The 16,114-nt window shown below is 42.5% G+C and overlaps 1 protein-coding gene across 1 annotated transcript in view; it reads left to right on the top strand.

The window, feature by feature from the left end:
- TXLNB (taxilin beta) overlaps nucleotides 1-4,942 on the top strand; it is a 35,548-nt gene extending 30,606 nt beyond the window's left edge. Inside the window, exons 9-10 of the mRNA XM_069010526.1 lie at nucleotides 388-483; nucleotides 1,565-4,942. Coding sequence (XP_068866627.1) covers nucleotides 388-483; nucleotides 1,565-2,362 — 894 coding nt within the window. The 3' untranslated portion in view covers nucleotides 2,363-4,942. The remainder of the gene's footprint in view (nucleotides 1-387; nucleotides 484-1,564) is intronic.
- Nucleotides 4,943-16,114: the final 11,172 nt, after the last annotated feature.

The raw sequence follows: 16,114 nt of genomic DNA, 5'->3' as shown, positions 1-16,114 counted from the left end.
AGAGGGGTGCCTAATCCAGGGGGAACTTCCCTGGCCTCGATGGCTCAGAAGAGCCCATTTTTAACTTCCCAGCAATCTAACACTGCGGTCTGGTAAAGAGATGAACGGATTCCACCATTTCTTTGCCTTTTGTTTTTGTGGTAGTTTGTATGCTGGAAGTTGGCTATAATCAATTGGTCCTACTTTTGGGACTACAGACTAGAGGCTGAAATTTATATAGCAGCTACTTAAAATGAAATCCATCCCTTAGCATAAATTATTACTTAGACACTACAGCCACTGGTAGAAGAGTTATGAGTAGGACCAAAGACTTGAAAAAAGGGGCCCTAATTTCATCTGCAGCATGGAATTTCTGTTGTGATTCAGCTTTTCTTCCTGATTCTATAGATGACAAAGAAAATGAAGAAGTTGGAAAAGGATACTGCTACATGGAAATCCAGGTTTGAGAACTGTAACAGAGCATTACTGGACATGATTGAAGAGGTGAGCAGTCTTTCCCATATCAAGATGCATCCTTTTCCCCACATAAAGCTTTAACCAGGAGATAACCTGAAACTGCCAGAAGTCAGTGAAAAGTTTCTTCTTGAATGTAAGGATCTCTCTTTCAAGCTACCTTGACAACTGGATGTTTTTAAGGAAAAAGACAATCCCAGCTGCTAGGGCTTTTAAATTGTGCAGGCATTCACTACATCCATGATAAACTGAATTATGTAACTCTGAATTTTAAGTGCTCTAAAAATGGGTGATTCTTAATGCTCTCCCATAGAAGCAAATTGGCATTAGTTCGCTTCATGCTACTTTCTGCATAAGAGCATCCACTCAGGGAATTAATGTGTTCTAGCTAATGAACTTTAAAATCATGCCTTTCATTAACTTCCTGTGTAGTCAAACTCTAAGAGTCAAAAGCAAGTACTGTGTCTCACCATACTTTTAAATGTGCTGTCCCAGGGGCATTGCAAAGGAAGTTCATAAGCACCTTGGAACTCATTCAAAGAAGATAAGAGGCTGCCTGAAATTTCACCCCAAACATATGCTGAACTTGGACCAGATCTTTCTGGTTAGCTTTGTAGCTCTGTGCCATTGCTACTTCGATTTCTGTATCTCTTGTTTCCTCACTGGGTGTAGAAAATGCTTCAATTCAGGATGCTCTCGCACAGCCCAGAAGCAAGATAAACAAAAAATATAAAGCAGCTTGTTTTCCTCCAAATTCACACCCACACCTACCAAAAGTCCAAGTAGGTTTTTGGATGCTTATCTGTATGGACATCCACTATGCTTTTCCATCTCTCACATCATCAGTAGGTATTCCTGCAAATGTATTTGAGTGAAATTGATCTGAATATGTATGCAGAATGTTAATACACTGTAGTTACAGGGATGAATTTCCTCTTGAAGCTTTCCAAAAGACCATAGTTATTGAAGAGCAGTTGGTGAAAGCCAGCCACCTGGCAGCATCCTCTGAGGGCTGCTTGGGTCTCAAATTATTTCCTAATTGCCAGTTCCACTAATGAATTGTGTGCACCCAAACTGAGCCTGTACCTTTGCCTGATGTCTTTGACTACAGAAAGCCATGAGGTCCAAGGAATATGAGTGCTTCGTGCTGAAAATCCAGAGGCTAGAGAACCTTTGCCGTGCTCTGCAGGAAGAGAGGAATGAATTGTACAAAAAAATAAAGCAAGCACAGTTCCCAGAAGAGGTGAATGGAAACAGCATCTTAGAAGAAGAAGAAGATGATGACACTGATACAACCCCTTCCTCCTCTGAGCAGGCAAGCATTGAGCTGCATGAGAGTGACAAGAGGATGCTGAAGCAGCTGGCTGAAGCTTTCAGAGTGTCCCACAAGGCAGAGGAGTCCCTCCCAAACAACAGCAGCAATCCAGAGACCTGTGACACTCAAACATGTAGTGCCATCCTGCTGCCAGAACCCCCTGCTCTTCTCCTTCCACATTCAGAGGCTGGGAATCACTGTGAGCAGCCCAGCACAAGCACACCAGCACCCACTGAATGCACACCAGCACCCACTGAAAGTATGACAGCGGCCACCGAGGATGTGTCAAAGCCCACCAAAAGCATGCCCTCACTTCCAGACAGGGTGCCAACACTCACAGAAAGTGTGCCAATGCCTCCCGAGAGTGCGCTAGTACCCACTGGGAATATGCCAACACCCACTGAAAGCATGCCAGCAACCCCCGAAAACGTGCCAACACCCACACAAAACACACCCACTCCCCTTGAGAACACGCCAGGACCCATTCATTGTCCACCAAAAGCTGCAGAATGTGCAGATGACCCAGGAGATACAGCTGTCCAAGGTCAGTCTGCAAAGCAAACAGGGGACACAGACATGGAAGCAGTGGATTGAAGACACCATGTTTCCAGGCTTGTCTTCTGTAAACCAGAGCTCTGCTTTGTCCTCTAAATGGAGACCTTTTTTTTTTAAAGAAACAAAAATTGGTTCCTAAAACACACTCATGTATCTGTATGCAAATGTAATGCACTTCTCTTTGCTACCACTATCCAGTAATAATGGGTCTGCCAATTTTGCAGTCCTTCATCTGCTTGAAGTATAATATTTTCCTAATGACATGAAAATACAATGAAATCACAGGATCTTTTTTTCCCAGGCATGATGAGTCATCTCATTCAGCAAAATAATTTTAGTGTTGCAGTACCATGTTTCCAAAACCATTGCAATTCTCATGCACATATTTAAAGACTCACGATTAATTCTATCTATTTGTTTTGACATTGCATAAAAGATGGCCTACTTGGACACAGAGTGATTTTAGTAAATGAGGTGAAATGAATCTGTAATTACAAAGTAAAATAGTGAAAGTATAAGTGTGGTCAGCCATATCCAAGGAGCAGTTCAACAACCAGAGGTGAATTTTTGGGCAAGGAAATGACCACTCAGCACTGTAGCCTAAATACCCACAAGCTTTCAGCCTTACCTTCCATTGGTCTTTTCTGCTCAGTGTTCTAGAATAGGTTTTGTTTTCAACAGAACTACAGGGAAAGGGAAAAGATCTTTTCTAGATTCCCATAAAATAACTGAAAACAACAGCAATTTCCATACTAATAGCAATTTCCAAGGTAGGGGGTCAGAACCCTCTGTCTCCATCCAATAAAAACTGCTACATTGTCATACTGTTTGGAATCACAAGCCCAACAGTGGTGATCATGCCTGTTTCCAGCTCACAAATGAGATTAGAAATTCAGAAGTTGGTCGCAGATCCCAGTTTCTAGGCAAGGAGCAGAAAGCAGAGGGGAAGGTACCAGGATGTATTCCAGAAGAATAATCCTGAGATCATGCTTCTGGATGGTGCTGTCCCTCCCAGTTACAGCCACATGAACCACAGCTTCCTCCTGGCACTGCTGCATGTGCTCATGCTCCCAGCAGAAGGATGAGAACACTTGCCTGTCACTCCATTCTAGAAGCAGAGCACAAGTCAATAACCCAGAAGCAAAGAGGAACCAGGAAAGCAGAAATCCCTCTCACAGACACCTCCAGGGGCTGGCTACATTCTCCTCCCCTTATCTTGTCTAACTGGCTCTTCCCATCTGCCTGCCAACAACTCTTGCCTAATAATGTAGCCACCTTGCCAGAAACTGGTTTATTCTGGTACCAAGAACAGAGATGAAGAAGGAAGGGGGAAAGAGAGGGTACCTACCCAGACAGCTCTACTGTCTCAAGCAAGGAGAGTAAGGAGGCTTTTAGAAAGAAAGTTTAAAAAATCTTGTGGGCACATTCCTTGTTTCTCATCTCCTTCCTCTGAATTCCATCCAGGCCTTTCAGAATCTCAGCTGGATAGCTTAAGAAATTGAAAAAGGGCAATTAAACTCTTGTTTAAAGATGTTTAGAAGTTGAAAAGGGAAATATTACAATCAAAGAAACCCATGTTTATAGACCGATCCCAAGAAGAACCTGAAGACGAAGTGACTCATTCAAGCCAAAGTTGAAATACACGTGAACCATGAGGAAAGATGTCATTTTTGGTAGACCATGGGAAACAGTGGCCGTAGAGTCCTTCCAGCATGCCACCCTCCTAAAATGGGGTTTGAATCTTTGCTTACTGCCAACATGGTTCATACCCTGGTTAAATATGTATGTGCACTGTTTGGTCCAGCCTTTTCCAGAGCTAACTCTTGGAGTATACAGAGTGTAAGTTGCCACACTGTGTTTGGATATGGCCTGTAGCTATTAGCGGTACAGTTTTCAAATGTGAATGCTTTATGTTCGATAACAAGACCTGCAGGATTTATCTCATGTCTTTAATCATCTGAAAGTAGATAATGTGAGTCGTAGTTCTCTTAAGCTCCTTTTATAAGCCTTTTACAGTGAAGAAGAAAAAGCATCTTTTGAGGACAAGTTATCTCATGGTAAGACTGGCAGCCAAGTCAGAAGGACTTACTTTCTTTCTGAAGATGATATTTCTCTTCAGATTCTAGAGCCAGCCTAAGACAACGAATTTAAATTTAATATGCCTACTGTTAGGTATCTAAATTAGGCAACATGAATTCCATCAAATATTCAGATTCAAAGCCCTAAGCGAATGGCCATCTCTAAAAACCAAGCCAGTTATGTGACTGTGAAAACATTAATCTATAACAGATCTTTTTCCTAAGATAAAAAGTTATACTCATCTGATACACTTTTTTTAGTTTCCATTGACTGAAGTTGGTAGAAATATAGTTTCCATTACAAGTTTTGTTTGTTGTTAGGGTGACTTTTAAAATTAATGCAATTTATGTACTTGTTAATGTTTTGGGGGTTTTAATTCTTGATCTTGTTTGATTCTGTTGCCATTTTAGTAACTACCTGCATGAAACCAACTTCTTTTTCTTAAAATAGGCCCTTATTTTTCTTCGAATAGTCTTCAGTTGTTGATGTTTTCTTATACATTCAAATGTTCAATTCAATAATAATGGCCTTGCAACTTTAGGTTGGTTCCATTTTGCATAATCATTATGGTCACATCTTTAATTATGTAACTGATGTCTCATACCTTCCAACTTCAGCGAGCAGGGAGACAAGGATCCTGCAGATAAAAACTTCCTACATAGTTATGATTTATTCTTACAGCATCATTCCTCATGAATAAATACACAGTCTTCTGGGAAAATTACTCCCCCTCTATTCCACCTTCCTCATTTTTGCCCTTGTAATTCTAACACTGCATTCACATACTTGCAATTCCTATTACTATGAGTTTCTCTCACATACCTGTTGCTTCTCTTCTTGAATACCATGTACCAACTGCATTTTATCCCGCAGTTTCCTGCTCATTTTCAGTGCACACGTACAACACTGAAAGCACAGGAGAGTGACCTTTAGACCTTTTAGTTTCAGGATTTGGTTTCATGTGTTTACAAGGGATAGGAATTGTAGGGAAAATTCTGGCTGATCCCAGGCTGCAAAGAGCATTTCGAGTCAAACTGTGGGGATGGTTTATGTATAATCTCACAGCCCGTAGAGCTGTGGAAGGCTGTAGTACCCTCATAGTGGTGGAAAATCTGTAAAATTTAACCAAGCACCTGTTAATCATCCACTGCATCAGACTGGAAGATTAAATCACCATCACCATGACAGGTTTCTGTGTGCTAACCTTCACTTTCTCATTCTTCTTCAACATTAATTCCTGGCCTCCCTTGCTCTTTTCTTCCACTGGTACCCAATATAAAACTGACTCTGCACAGTATCAGTGTCCTTGTGAAAAGCCTTTGGGATGGCAGTCTGCACAACAGCTCTGCTGCACTTCCCTCAGGTGCCTCTGCACTCAAGGCACAGAAACCCACAACACTTCTGTGGTCATCTGGAGGCAGCAAGTGGCAGTGAGATGTGTCTCCCCAGTGTTCATCATTATCATCATTATTCTACTAATCTGGCTCTACTAGTCTCATCAGTCCTGGTGTGTTCTGTGGTTGCCTCCTTCAGTTTTGCTTTTATTTCACACAGTTACTCCCTTACCATCAGGCACAGATTTGGGGGTGAGGAGAGGTGGTGATGGTAGCTATTTCTTCCTTACTAAACCCATCCATTGCTGCACTGCTTCCAAACCAGCAATAGTCCTTATTAGCAAAAGTTGCAAGGAAAACACAAAAATATTTTGCCTTTATGCATGTCTGACCTTTTGTCACCTCAAAAATATAACAGCTCCTCTGCTGAATATGTAAAATACAACATTTTTCAATAATCAAGGGTTTTTCCAAATGTGAGGGAATTTTCATGATGACTACTAAAATCACATTCATGATGTTAACATGACGCTCTCACCTAATTTCTGATCCCCATAGCAGACCACAACACCAATAAATCTTGTTGATGAGAGGTTAGTAAGAAACAGATGATTTGTTTCAGCTTAAATTCCCCCACAAAAGCGATCAGAAGTAGACACAGGCATGGAATATACAATCCAGATGACAGAATTGCACCAATAGTGCAAGTGTGCACACTCCTGATATTTGGAGATGGTCTGAAAGGAAGGGCACAGGAAGAGCCAAAAGAGGTAATGGTTCAGAAATAAGACAAGAATAGTGTATTTTACAATATCTACATCACATGTATTTGAACAAGGGTATAGAGGGAACACTCTTTGCTCCTACTCACAGGAGCCAAATGCTGTAAGCATGCCCAGACAGAGCAACTGAACTCCTGCATCCAGACTAAGCCAGTCCTGAGTTTATCCAGAGGATGCTACAAAGGGATGCATGTATGCCCATTCATGTTGCCTCATGAGGTATGTGCTCTGTCCCATAAGTATGTCCCATTAAGGAGGGAACAACCCCATTATTCTCCCTGTCACAACTACTTGCAGCCCTGTCTGGAAGACTGGAAAAAGCTTTACATTTCATTGTATTTGGATACTAACTGCTGGGGTTTTTTTCTTTATGCATCTCTTATTTGAGATTAATTTCTCTGTTTATCCCATTTAAAATATTTTTATGCTTTAAAAAAAAAAAAAAGGCAAAGGCTTAAATGTGAGCCAAAGTTAGTTAGCTTCAGCTATGACATGCAGATAAAATATCTGTAATCCAGACTGAGAGAAAAGCAGCCTTAGCAAAATACTCTGTTTAGCACCAAAAAAAGCATTCTAAGGTTGTAATAAAATATTGCACCTTGTGGCCATGAGACAAAGAAGAGATGAAGAAAATAATCTCATGTTCTCAGATCAAGAAAACAAGTTCCATATTAGCAGAATTTTTTTTTTCCTGGAGAAAATAATATAGAAAAAAAAGAGGATAAAAAGGATATTGAGGAAGCCCCCTTGAATTTTGCATGAATCATTTTATACACTGATTATCAAAATACACCACAGAATATGCTTTCAGAGTATCCCAGAATGCTTTTCAAGCTGTAAGTGTTAAGGAATGACTTATGACCTTATTTTGGGCTGAGGGCCACATGCTTTAGGTTGTAATGCAACAGCAATACACTGCAGAAATACAGAAAGCATGTCACTAGGAATAAACCTTAAGAGGAGAATCCAGACAGAATCTGGTAAGAATGAAACCTTTCAGTGATGAGTTTGTTCCCTAACTGCTTGTTTTTTTATACCTTCCCCTAACAATTCTGGCACTGCTATCAGCAGAAGATAAAGGTCCAGCTATCTGCAGGTGTAAATAAGAGGAGCTGCTTTGGAGCCAGCTGAGGTCTACACATTGGCTCCAATGAGAATCCCATCCAAAGGGCTGAATTACTGGGCCAGTCCTCTATTCCTATGAAGTGAACATTTTACCCAGGCAATACTTCAGGGGCCCTGCCAGAGAAAGAATGGATTTCCTCCATTAGAGTTTAGCCAATACTTGCATTAATGAAGCTATGCTTAGAAAAAGTGCCAGAAAAGAAATTTTTATTGCTCACAAGGGGTCATGGCCTCCATTTTGCAGCTCATCCAAACACCAAGTGCTGCCCTGCTCCAGATCACATTCTCTCCTCAGAAAGGATGGAAGGCAGATCACCATCTTGCCTATGAAGACAGGCTGAGAGTGTGGGGATTGTTCAGCCTGAAGTAAAGGCAGCTGCCAGAGGACCTTGTAGCAGCCTTCCAGTACCTAAAGGTGGCTTATAAAATAAAAATGGAGAGAGACTTTTTACAAGGACAGGTGGTGATAGTAGAAAGGGGAACAGTTGTGAACTGAGAGTAGGTTTAGACTAGATATGAAAAAGAAATTCTTTCCCATGAGGGTGCTGAGGTACTGGAACAGGTTGCCCAGAGAAGCTGTGGCTGCTCCATCTCTTCAAGTGTTCAAGGCCAGGTTGGATGGGGCTTTGAGCAACCTGGTCTAGTGGAAAATGTCCCTGCCTATGGCAGGGGGATTGGAACGAGATGATCTTTATGGTTCCTTCCAACACGCAGGATTGTATGATTCTATGATTTCTTTAACCAGTCCACTGACTTCCTGCAGCTCTTCATTCTTTCTCACATTTCTCCCACCTCATGGCTGGTCTAAACCTATGCTGCATGCTGCAGCTTGCTGGACAGACCTTGTTAAAAATAAAACAAAATATGATTAGATTCAGGTTTCATTTAACATGAGATCTAGGTCAGGGCTGACAATATTGTTTGAGCTACTCCAACAGCTCTGTCTCTACACCAGGGGATGTCCTGCTCCTTTCACAAGCTTATGGCTCTACAGACCCTCCTCTGTGCTGGCTCTGGCCCTTGTCAGGCTCTCTGATGAGCTGATCTAACTCAATAGCCTAACAGAAAATTTATTCAACTAAGAAAAAAAGGATTATTTTCCATTTTGTTAGAAGGCTGACAGATAAAGTGGGAATAGTCCTTCTGGCAGCAGCAAGCTACTAGGTTAGCTCAGGGGCACCGAAGTTGTGCTCACTGGCTACCTAAACACAGCACTGGCTAAAGCATGACTCTCCTACTGCCACAGACAGAGACAGAATACAGGACTAGGTGAACTACTGTTGTGAGCAGCAGGATATTTGTTATTTCTTGAAGTCTAGCTACCACCAAAGGGCTTCTCCCACTTCTGCTGGGTGTCACAGTCTTCTCTCCTATTTGGGTATTGGTACCTCTTGACCCAGCTCTGGGATGGTTTAACCTGGTGGAAAAGTGATCTTGCAAAAGAAGAAAAACCTCTACATTTTTTTGCTGCTGTGGGTCTTAAAACTGCCCTGCTATGGGGTTGTGGTGCTACTGCTTCACCCAGCTCAGAAGCTGAGAGGAGCAGAAGGATTCTGAGCATCCATATGTCCCTGCACATCAGCAACACTCAGGCCATGAAAAGCTCCTCTGGCAGATGACTCTCAAGCAGCACTTCAAGTTTGCAAAGCTGGGCAGTTTTCTAGGCCAAAAAAAAGCTACCTCAAATGGCAGGCTGTGGCAGCATCTGACTTTGCAGCCCAGAGATAAAAGACACACTGTGTAACACCGTGAACCCCTTAAAGAAAGGGTTATGTTTCAGACACCAGGGGACTGGAAAGATCTCTGAGGCCCAATCCCCAAGTGCCAGTCCAGTGAGATGTGCTGTGGACACAGAGCTAGGAACCCTTATGAAATAACAGAGCTATGAGAGCTGGCCTGCGTGACCTGGGCACGAGGACAGCAACAGATCTCACCCAGACAGGGAATCTTTCAAGGTCCCTCCTAGCTTTATCATTCCATGATTTTTTCAAATGTCAGCAATACTAAAGTTGGGCACTGTGATGTCCAGACCCTATTTCAATCCATCCCTTGGGAAGCATTATTAAAAACAACAATAACAAAAAAGAAAAGCAACAGCTTTTTAAAAATCAGCATTTGCTGACATTCATTTGCTTTCTGGAATTTCTGTTTCTCAGTTTAAGTGCCCTATGGCTGACACTGGAAAGCTTCATACTGCACACAGCCAGCTAGTTCAGGTTCTGAAAAAACAAAGCTGCAAGCTGAGCACACCTCCAGTGTCACAGCCAAACCTACTCAGGAAAAAACCTTAAGTCCCAAGGGAAGAGTGAAGTGGTGCTAGTCATCGTGCTATCTGTTCCCATGTGTTTCCACCAGTTTCCAGAGAAATAAAAATAAAATGCCAGCTCTGGCAGAAACATGAGTTACAGCTTGTTCCCCTGTGCCCCCATTCAAGGCATTACTCCCACTCAGAGGCTGCACCCGCTGCCCTCACCAGTGTGCTGCTGCACGGCTGCGTTTGAACTGGGTCACTCAAACAATTCAGGTTAAAAATACACCACCACAATCACCAAGAAGAGCTAATTTTAACTCAGATCATTGCAGTGATCCCGTTGGGTTTTTGTTCTGACGGTATCTCTGGAAACATGACCTCAATTCTGGTCACTGTAACTGCTAATTGAACTCCACCCATCCTTTGCTCATAAAGGAATCCACAAATTTGGATGTTAACTCTGGAGTATAATGCTGTTCTCAGAGTTAATGGTAGCCTTTGCATTGACTATTTTAACAGACATTTCCTGGACCAAATACAGAATTTGGAAAGTTGTATTTTAATTCTCAGTCTGACCCCTAACACAAAAAGACGGGGAAGACACACTATCCAACACACAATGATAATGACCAGCTGCAGCCTTTGGAACTGCACACAAAGAAAGCTCTCACACATCCATACAGACACCCTGGATCTCATAGAGGAGAACAGGTCAAGTGCCAGCAGCAGGGTGATCACTCAAACTTCAAGGATCACGTCTCTGCTCCCAGTCACTGTGGAAGAGGCTAATTGGCAAAATGACTCAGCAATATGCATGTACTAAGTTTCTTTCTTGCTCTTTTTTTCTTCCTTTCTTTTTGTTTTTCTTTCTTTCTTTTTCTTTCTCTTTCTTTCTCCTTCCTGCTTTTCTTTTCTTTTTCTTTTCTTTTCTTTTCTTTTCTTTTCTTTTCTTTTCTTTTCTTTTCTTTTTTCTTTTCTTTTCTTTTCTTTTCTTTTCTTTTCTTTTCTTTTCTTTTCTTTTCTTTTCTTTTCTTTTCTTTTCTTTTCTTTTCTTTTCTTTTTTCTTTTATTACAAAATCTCATTAAATCAATATTTATAAACCACAGCATCCCAGAACACAAGACTCTGCTTCTGTTACACTGGAAGCTGAATGAAATGTCAAAAGAATGAGGCATTTTTTTCACAGAAGGAAGAAAAGCAGTGAAGTCCATGTCATTTTTACTGGAAGCAGCCTCTGTGGGTTGGTAATGCAGTGTTACCTCCTGAAATCCAGGGTCACATTTGAATTACATCAACTGGAGACAGTTTTAAGTTTGTGCTTCTAGACCATCGCTAGACTGCCAGACCATGGCACAAACCCACAGCTTTAACTGGTGCTGTTCTGCACAGCTAGAGAGTCTGTTCAGAAAAGTCTTGATGACAGAAATAGGCTTGACACAGGGTCAGAAAGAGATGGACCTGCCACCATGAGAGATGTCTTAGCAGCAAATTTCTGCACCTGCCTTGGTCAACCCATTTCTCTCACTTGTCATTTTCTGCGTCATTAAATACACCCACAACACTTTAGGTGACAATAACTGCAGTTTACAAGCATGGTACACAACAGCATGGTACATTCAGATGGCTCCTCAGGAAGGTGCCATGGTTTAACCCCAGCTGGCAATTAAAAACCATGTAACCACACCTTCCCTACCCTCATCCCCACAGTGGGATGGAGAGGAAAATCAGAAAAGGTAAAACCCATAGACTGAGATAAGAATGCTTTAACAACTGGAATAGATTAAAACATCATAATAAATAATAATAATAATAATAATAATAATAATAATAATAATAATAATAATAATAATAATAGTGATGAAACAGGAGATAACAAGTGAGAGAGAGGAACAAACCCAAGAAAGATGAGTGATGCACAATTCAGTTGCTCACCATCCACTGACTGATGCCCAGCCCATCCCTGAGCAGCAATCAGCAGCTCCTGGCCAACTCCCCACAGTTCATATACTGCGCATTTCACTCTGAGGTGTGAAATACCCCTTTGGACAGTTCATGTCAGCTGTCCTGGCCATGTCACCTCCCAGCTTCTTGTGCACCTGCTTGCTGACAGAGCATGGAAAACTGAGAATTCCTTGACTTAGAATAAAAACTACTACTACTTAGAGCAACTAAAGCATCAGTGTATTATCAACATTGTTTTCATACTGAATCCAAAACGCAGCACTGTACCAGCTACTAGGAAGAAAATTAACCCTATTCCAGACAAAGTGAGGACAAAAATAGATTGAACTTCTCTTTCTGTAGAAGGTCACAGTGACCTTGTGTGTGCAGAACAGCAGCTGACATTAACACACCCAGGACTTCCACATCTTTAGTTTATGATGTTTGCTGTTATCTATTTCTGTGTCTCTGTTACACACATAACAATACAGATTCTCAACAAAACACAGCTTAAGCCACAGTTACTGGTGAATTGACATATACTATACTGACATCTTACTTATGTATTAATGTAACATCTCGAATGATGCAGCATGTTCTGTTACAGACCTGCAGAGCTGTAGTAAGACATTTTAGGGGTGTAAGCTTTGCAACACCACAGCTGCAGGGACACTGCTGCTCTGCTTGGTGCCCTTCTACCCTGTGGAGGACCTGAGTTCCTTGTTGCACCCTGGACAATCCCACAGGCACCAGTGGATAGCAGGGGGAGACACAGAATGCAGACACCAAGTGGTGCATCTGGAACTCTGTAAATATTGCATTATGATCTCTGTACTCAGGACCCTGTCTGAATGATCTTTCTGCCTCATATTGCTGCTTGTAAAATGTGGGTAGTAAATGTGGTTGTGAATTATTTTGAGTGCAAGTAACATTTACTGCTCAGTAAGACCAATTGCTTTCATCTAATTTAAGATGCCATTAAAAATTATAATCATGTAATATCTTATATTGGTAGGGAACTCTAGAGATCACCTCCCCTTCCTTGGGGAAGCAGGACCAATTTTTAAGCTACATCAGCTTGCTCAGGTCCTGTTAGTTTTGAGTATTTCCAAGGATAGAGACTGAGTGTCTCTGGATACTTGTTCCCATATTTGATTTTTCTTCAAAGTGGATTATTTTCTTCTGTCTAATCTTCCTTGGTGCAGCCGATGTCCTTGGCCTCTCTCCTTGCCATTATGCATCACTGTCTTCTCTATAGCCTCCCATCATTAGTTTAAGATTTCCTCTGAGCCTTCTCCAGGCCGGACAAAACCAGCTCTTGAGATGGCACGGGACATTCTCGTTTCGTAACAAGAGAACCCACGTACATACATGTTTAACTGCAGCAGTGCGTTCCCTGCCTGTTCACACTGCTGCTATCCAAGTAAAGCAGCCACCAGTCCCCAGTCATCCACCAGTCTTCCCAGTATCTCACCATGAACTCCATCACAGCAGAAATCCTCACCAATTTTTTCAGCATAGCAGCTGAACTGATCATTTTCTAACCCAACCTGGTGAAAATGCCTCAGGCAGCTTTAGATTTAGTTATGAAAATGCTCAAGCAAACCAAATCATTTTGACCTGGCTTTTCCCAGGGGATGACTTTGTAGGCAACTGTGTCAGATGAGCAGGGAAAAACTGTTGGCCAGCAGGTGGGTTCATCTAGGTCCATTGGGAACACAAAATCCTCATCCTTCTGCAACTGCAGCTCCCACAGGATGTGTGGTACAGCAACAGCTACTTGAGCACTAATTCCCATAGGCTCAGGTCCCTGTGCTTGATAGAGTTTTTCTCCTGAGGTTTTGCCAAAACTTTCTGAGTCCTCAGCAGAGCAGTAATTGTTAACAATAACATTTACACAGGTGTATGAACTTTCCACATGTACTGTTCCTGCTTGCCAAGCAAAGTGTTACAAGGATTAAGAAGAAAAATGCAGCAGCACAAGAACTTGGTTAAAGCACACCCAGGCATGCCATGTTCAAAGAGAGAAAGCAAAACAAGCAAAAGTCTTTTGTAATCCTTAAAGGTTAAGAAGCTTAAGTCAGTCTTGTAAAGACATTTTATCTTGTCATTACAGCCTGTTACTGACAAGCCACTCTAGAGTAGAATAGCATAGAGTAGAACAGTTCAGTTGGAAGGGACCTACAATGATCATCTAGTCCAACTGCCTGACCACTTCAGGGACAACCAAAAATTGAAGCATTTTGTTAATGGCACTATCCAAATGCCTCTTAGGCACTGACAGTCTTAGGCCATCAACCACTTCTCTAGAAGCCTGTTCCAGTGCTTGAGCACCCTCTTGATAAAAAAAAAAAGCTTTCTAATGCCCAGTCTGAACCTCCTCTGTTGCATCTTTGAACCATTCCCATGCATCCTATCATTGGATTCCAGTGAGAAGACATCAGCACCTCCCTTTCCATGTCCCCTCCTCAGGAAGCTACAGAGAGCATCAAGGTCAAAATTCAGCCTCTTTTTCTCCAAACTAGACAAACCCCAAGTCCTCCTCCACTCCTCACAGGATATGCCTTCCAGCCCTTCCACCAGCTTTGTTGCCCTCTTCTGGATGCATTCAAGGACCTTCACATCCTCCTTAAATTGTAGGCCCCAGAACAGGTGAGGCTGCACCAACATCAAATACAGCAAGATAATCACTTCTTTGGACCAGCTGGTGATGCTGTGTCTGATGCCCCCCAGGATGCATTGGCCCTCCTGGCTGTCTGGGCACACACTGCTGACTCGCACTGAGCTGCTGCCCGCCAACACCCCCAGATCCCTCTTGGCACAGCTGCTCTCCAGACACTCCTGTCCCCATTTCTACTTGTACCTGATGTTGCTCCATTCCAGCCAAGTGCAGAATCCAGCATTTGGACTTGTTGAATGTCAACCCATGAATCACTGCCCAGTACTCCAATCTATCTAGATCCCTCTCCAGGGCCTCTCCTCCCTCCAGAGTCATCAGCACCTCCCAGTTGAGTACTATGAGCAAATCTGCCAACAGGACATTCGACTGCTGCTTCCAGATCATTTTAAAGACATTAAACAGAAACATACCCTACAGGCCATCCCCCAGAGGTTCTCCAACCACCAAAGTCTGAACAATGTATGTGTGTGATAACCCTTTTGAAGTCTGTTGGATATATATTTTTATTTTGAAAACTTCTGCTCAATCAACTTAGCTAACAGTCACGGCTGATGAACTATGTAACTGCAAGGACTTGTGAGGCATCAGCTTGGTCCCAAAAGACAGGGGCAAAGTTGAGACAATATGATGAAGGTCTCACATGGTCTGTGGCCTAGCACTACTGATTCCAGGACTCAAAAGCCTGTCTGAAATATCCTCCCCTGTGCTGCTGCAGTGTGCACCTACAGCAGTGAGAGGGAGCAACAGTACAGCAGAGGAAAGTCAGACTTATTTTGGGGTCCTTGTTGCCACACTACAGGTTTCCGAAAGTGCAGTACTGACACTTCTGGGTCTTGTACCTTTTCAAATTGACACAGTTAAACCACTGTAAGTTCCCACATGCACATTTATCATGCCTTGGCCTCCATCAAAAGAATGAGAAGAAAATGAGAGTTCACAGTCACATAGTATTTTTTCTGAAGATTATAAACACCTAGTTTAAAACTTGGCCTACTGTCTCTGGCTTGTCTCACAAAACTAAGTTTCCACTAATCAGCAGCTGAGCACAGAGGGAAGAGAATATTCAGTAGTAAACTGACCTGGAAAGTCCAAATGCTTTAGGTGTAGATGTGTGTTTGTGCCGAGGTGGCAGCTGAGTGGTCAAGAGACAAGAGGGCAGCCTTGCTCTCAACCCAGGAGCAGAGCTGGGCCCTCCAGTGCTCCTCTCCTGCCAGCACATTTTCATCAGAGGCTAGACGTGAAGCATGTGAAGCACATCAAAATCTACACAAATAACAAAACTCCAGTAAGGCCCTGACAACTCTGCAGAGGAGAGTGCCAGCATGCAGACACCATCCTCAGCAAAAGCTGACTGCAACCCACAAACTCCCCTCCCACGGTGTCCTTGCCTTGGGCTGTGACCACTGCTAAGGGTGTTAACTCCCACCAGCTCTAGTGACCTTAATGACAAGACAGAGACCAGAGGAAGTCCTTTGTATTTGACAACGGTTTCTCACCAGCTAAATTTTATATTGCAAATAAACTGAGTCATCAAACAGCTTGAGTGAAGCTCTCCTAGTCTTCACCAAAGTGTGAATTCCACCTCTCCCCCAGTCTGT

Source organism: Aphelocoma coerulescens, chromosome 3 (genome assembly GCF_041296385.1).
Source record: "Aphelocoma coerulescens isolate FSJ_1873_10779 chromosome 3, UR_Acoe_1.0, whole genome shotgun sequence".
Taxonomy (NCBI): Eukaryota; Metazoa; Chordata; class Aves; order Passeriformes; family Corvidae; genus Aphelocoma; species Aphelocoma coerulescens.
This window is presented reverse-complemented; position numbering and strand designations above follow the sequence as displayed.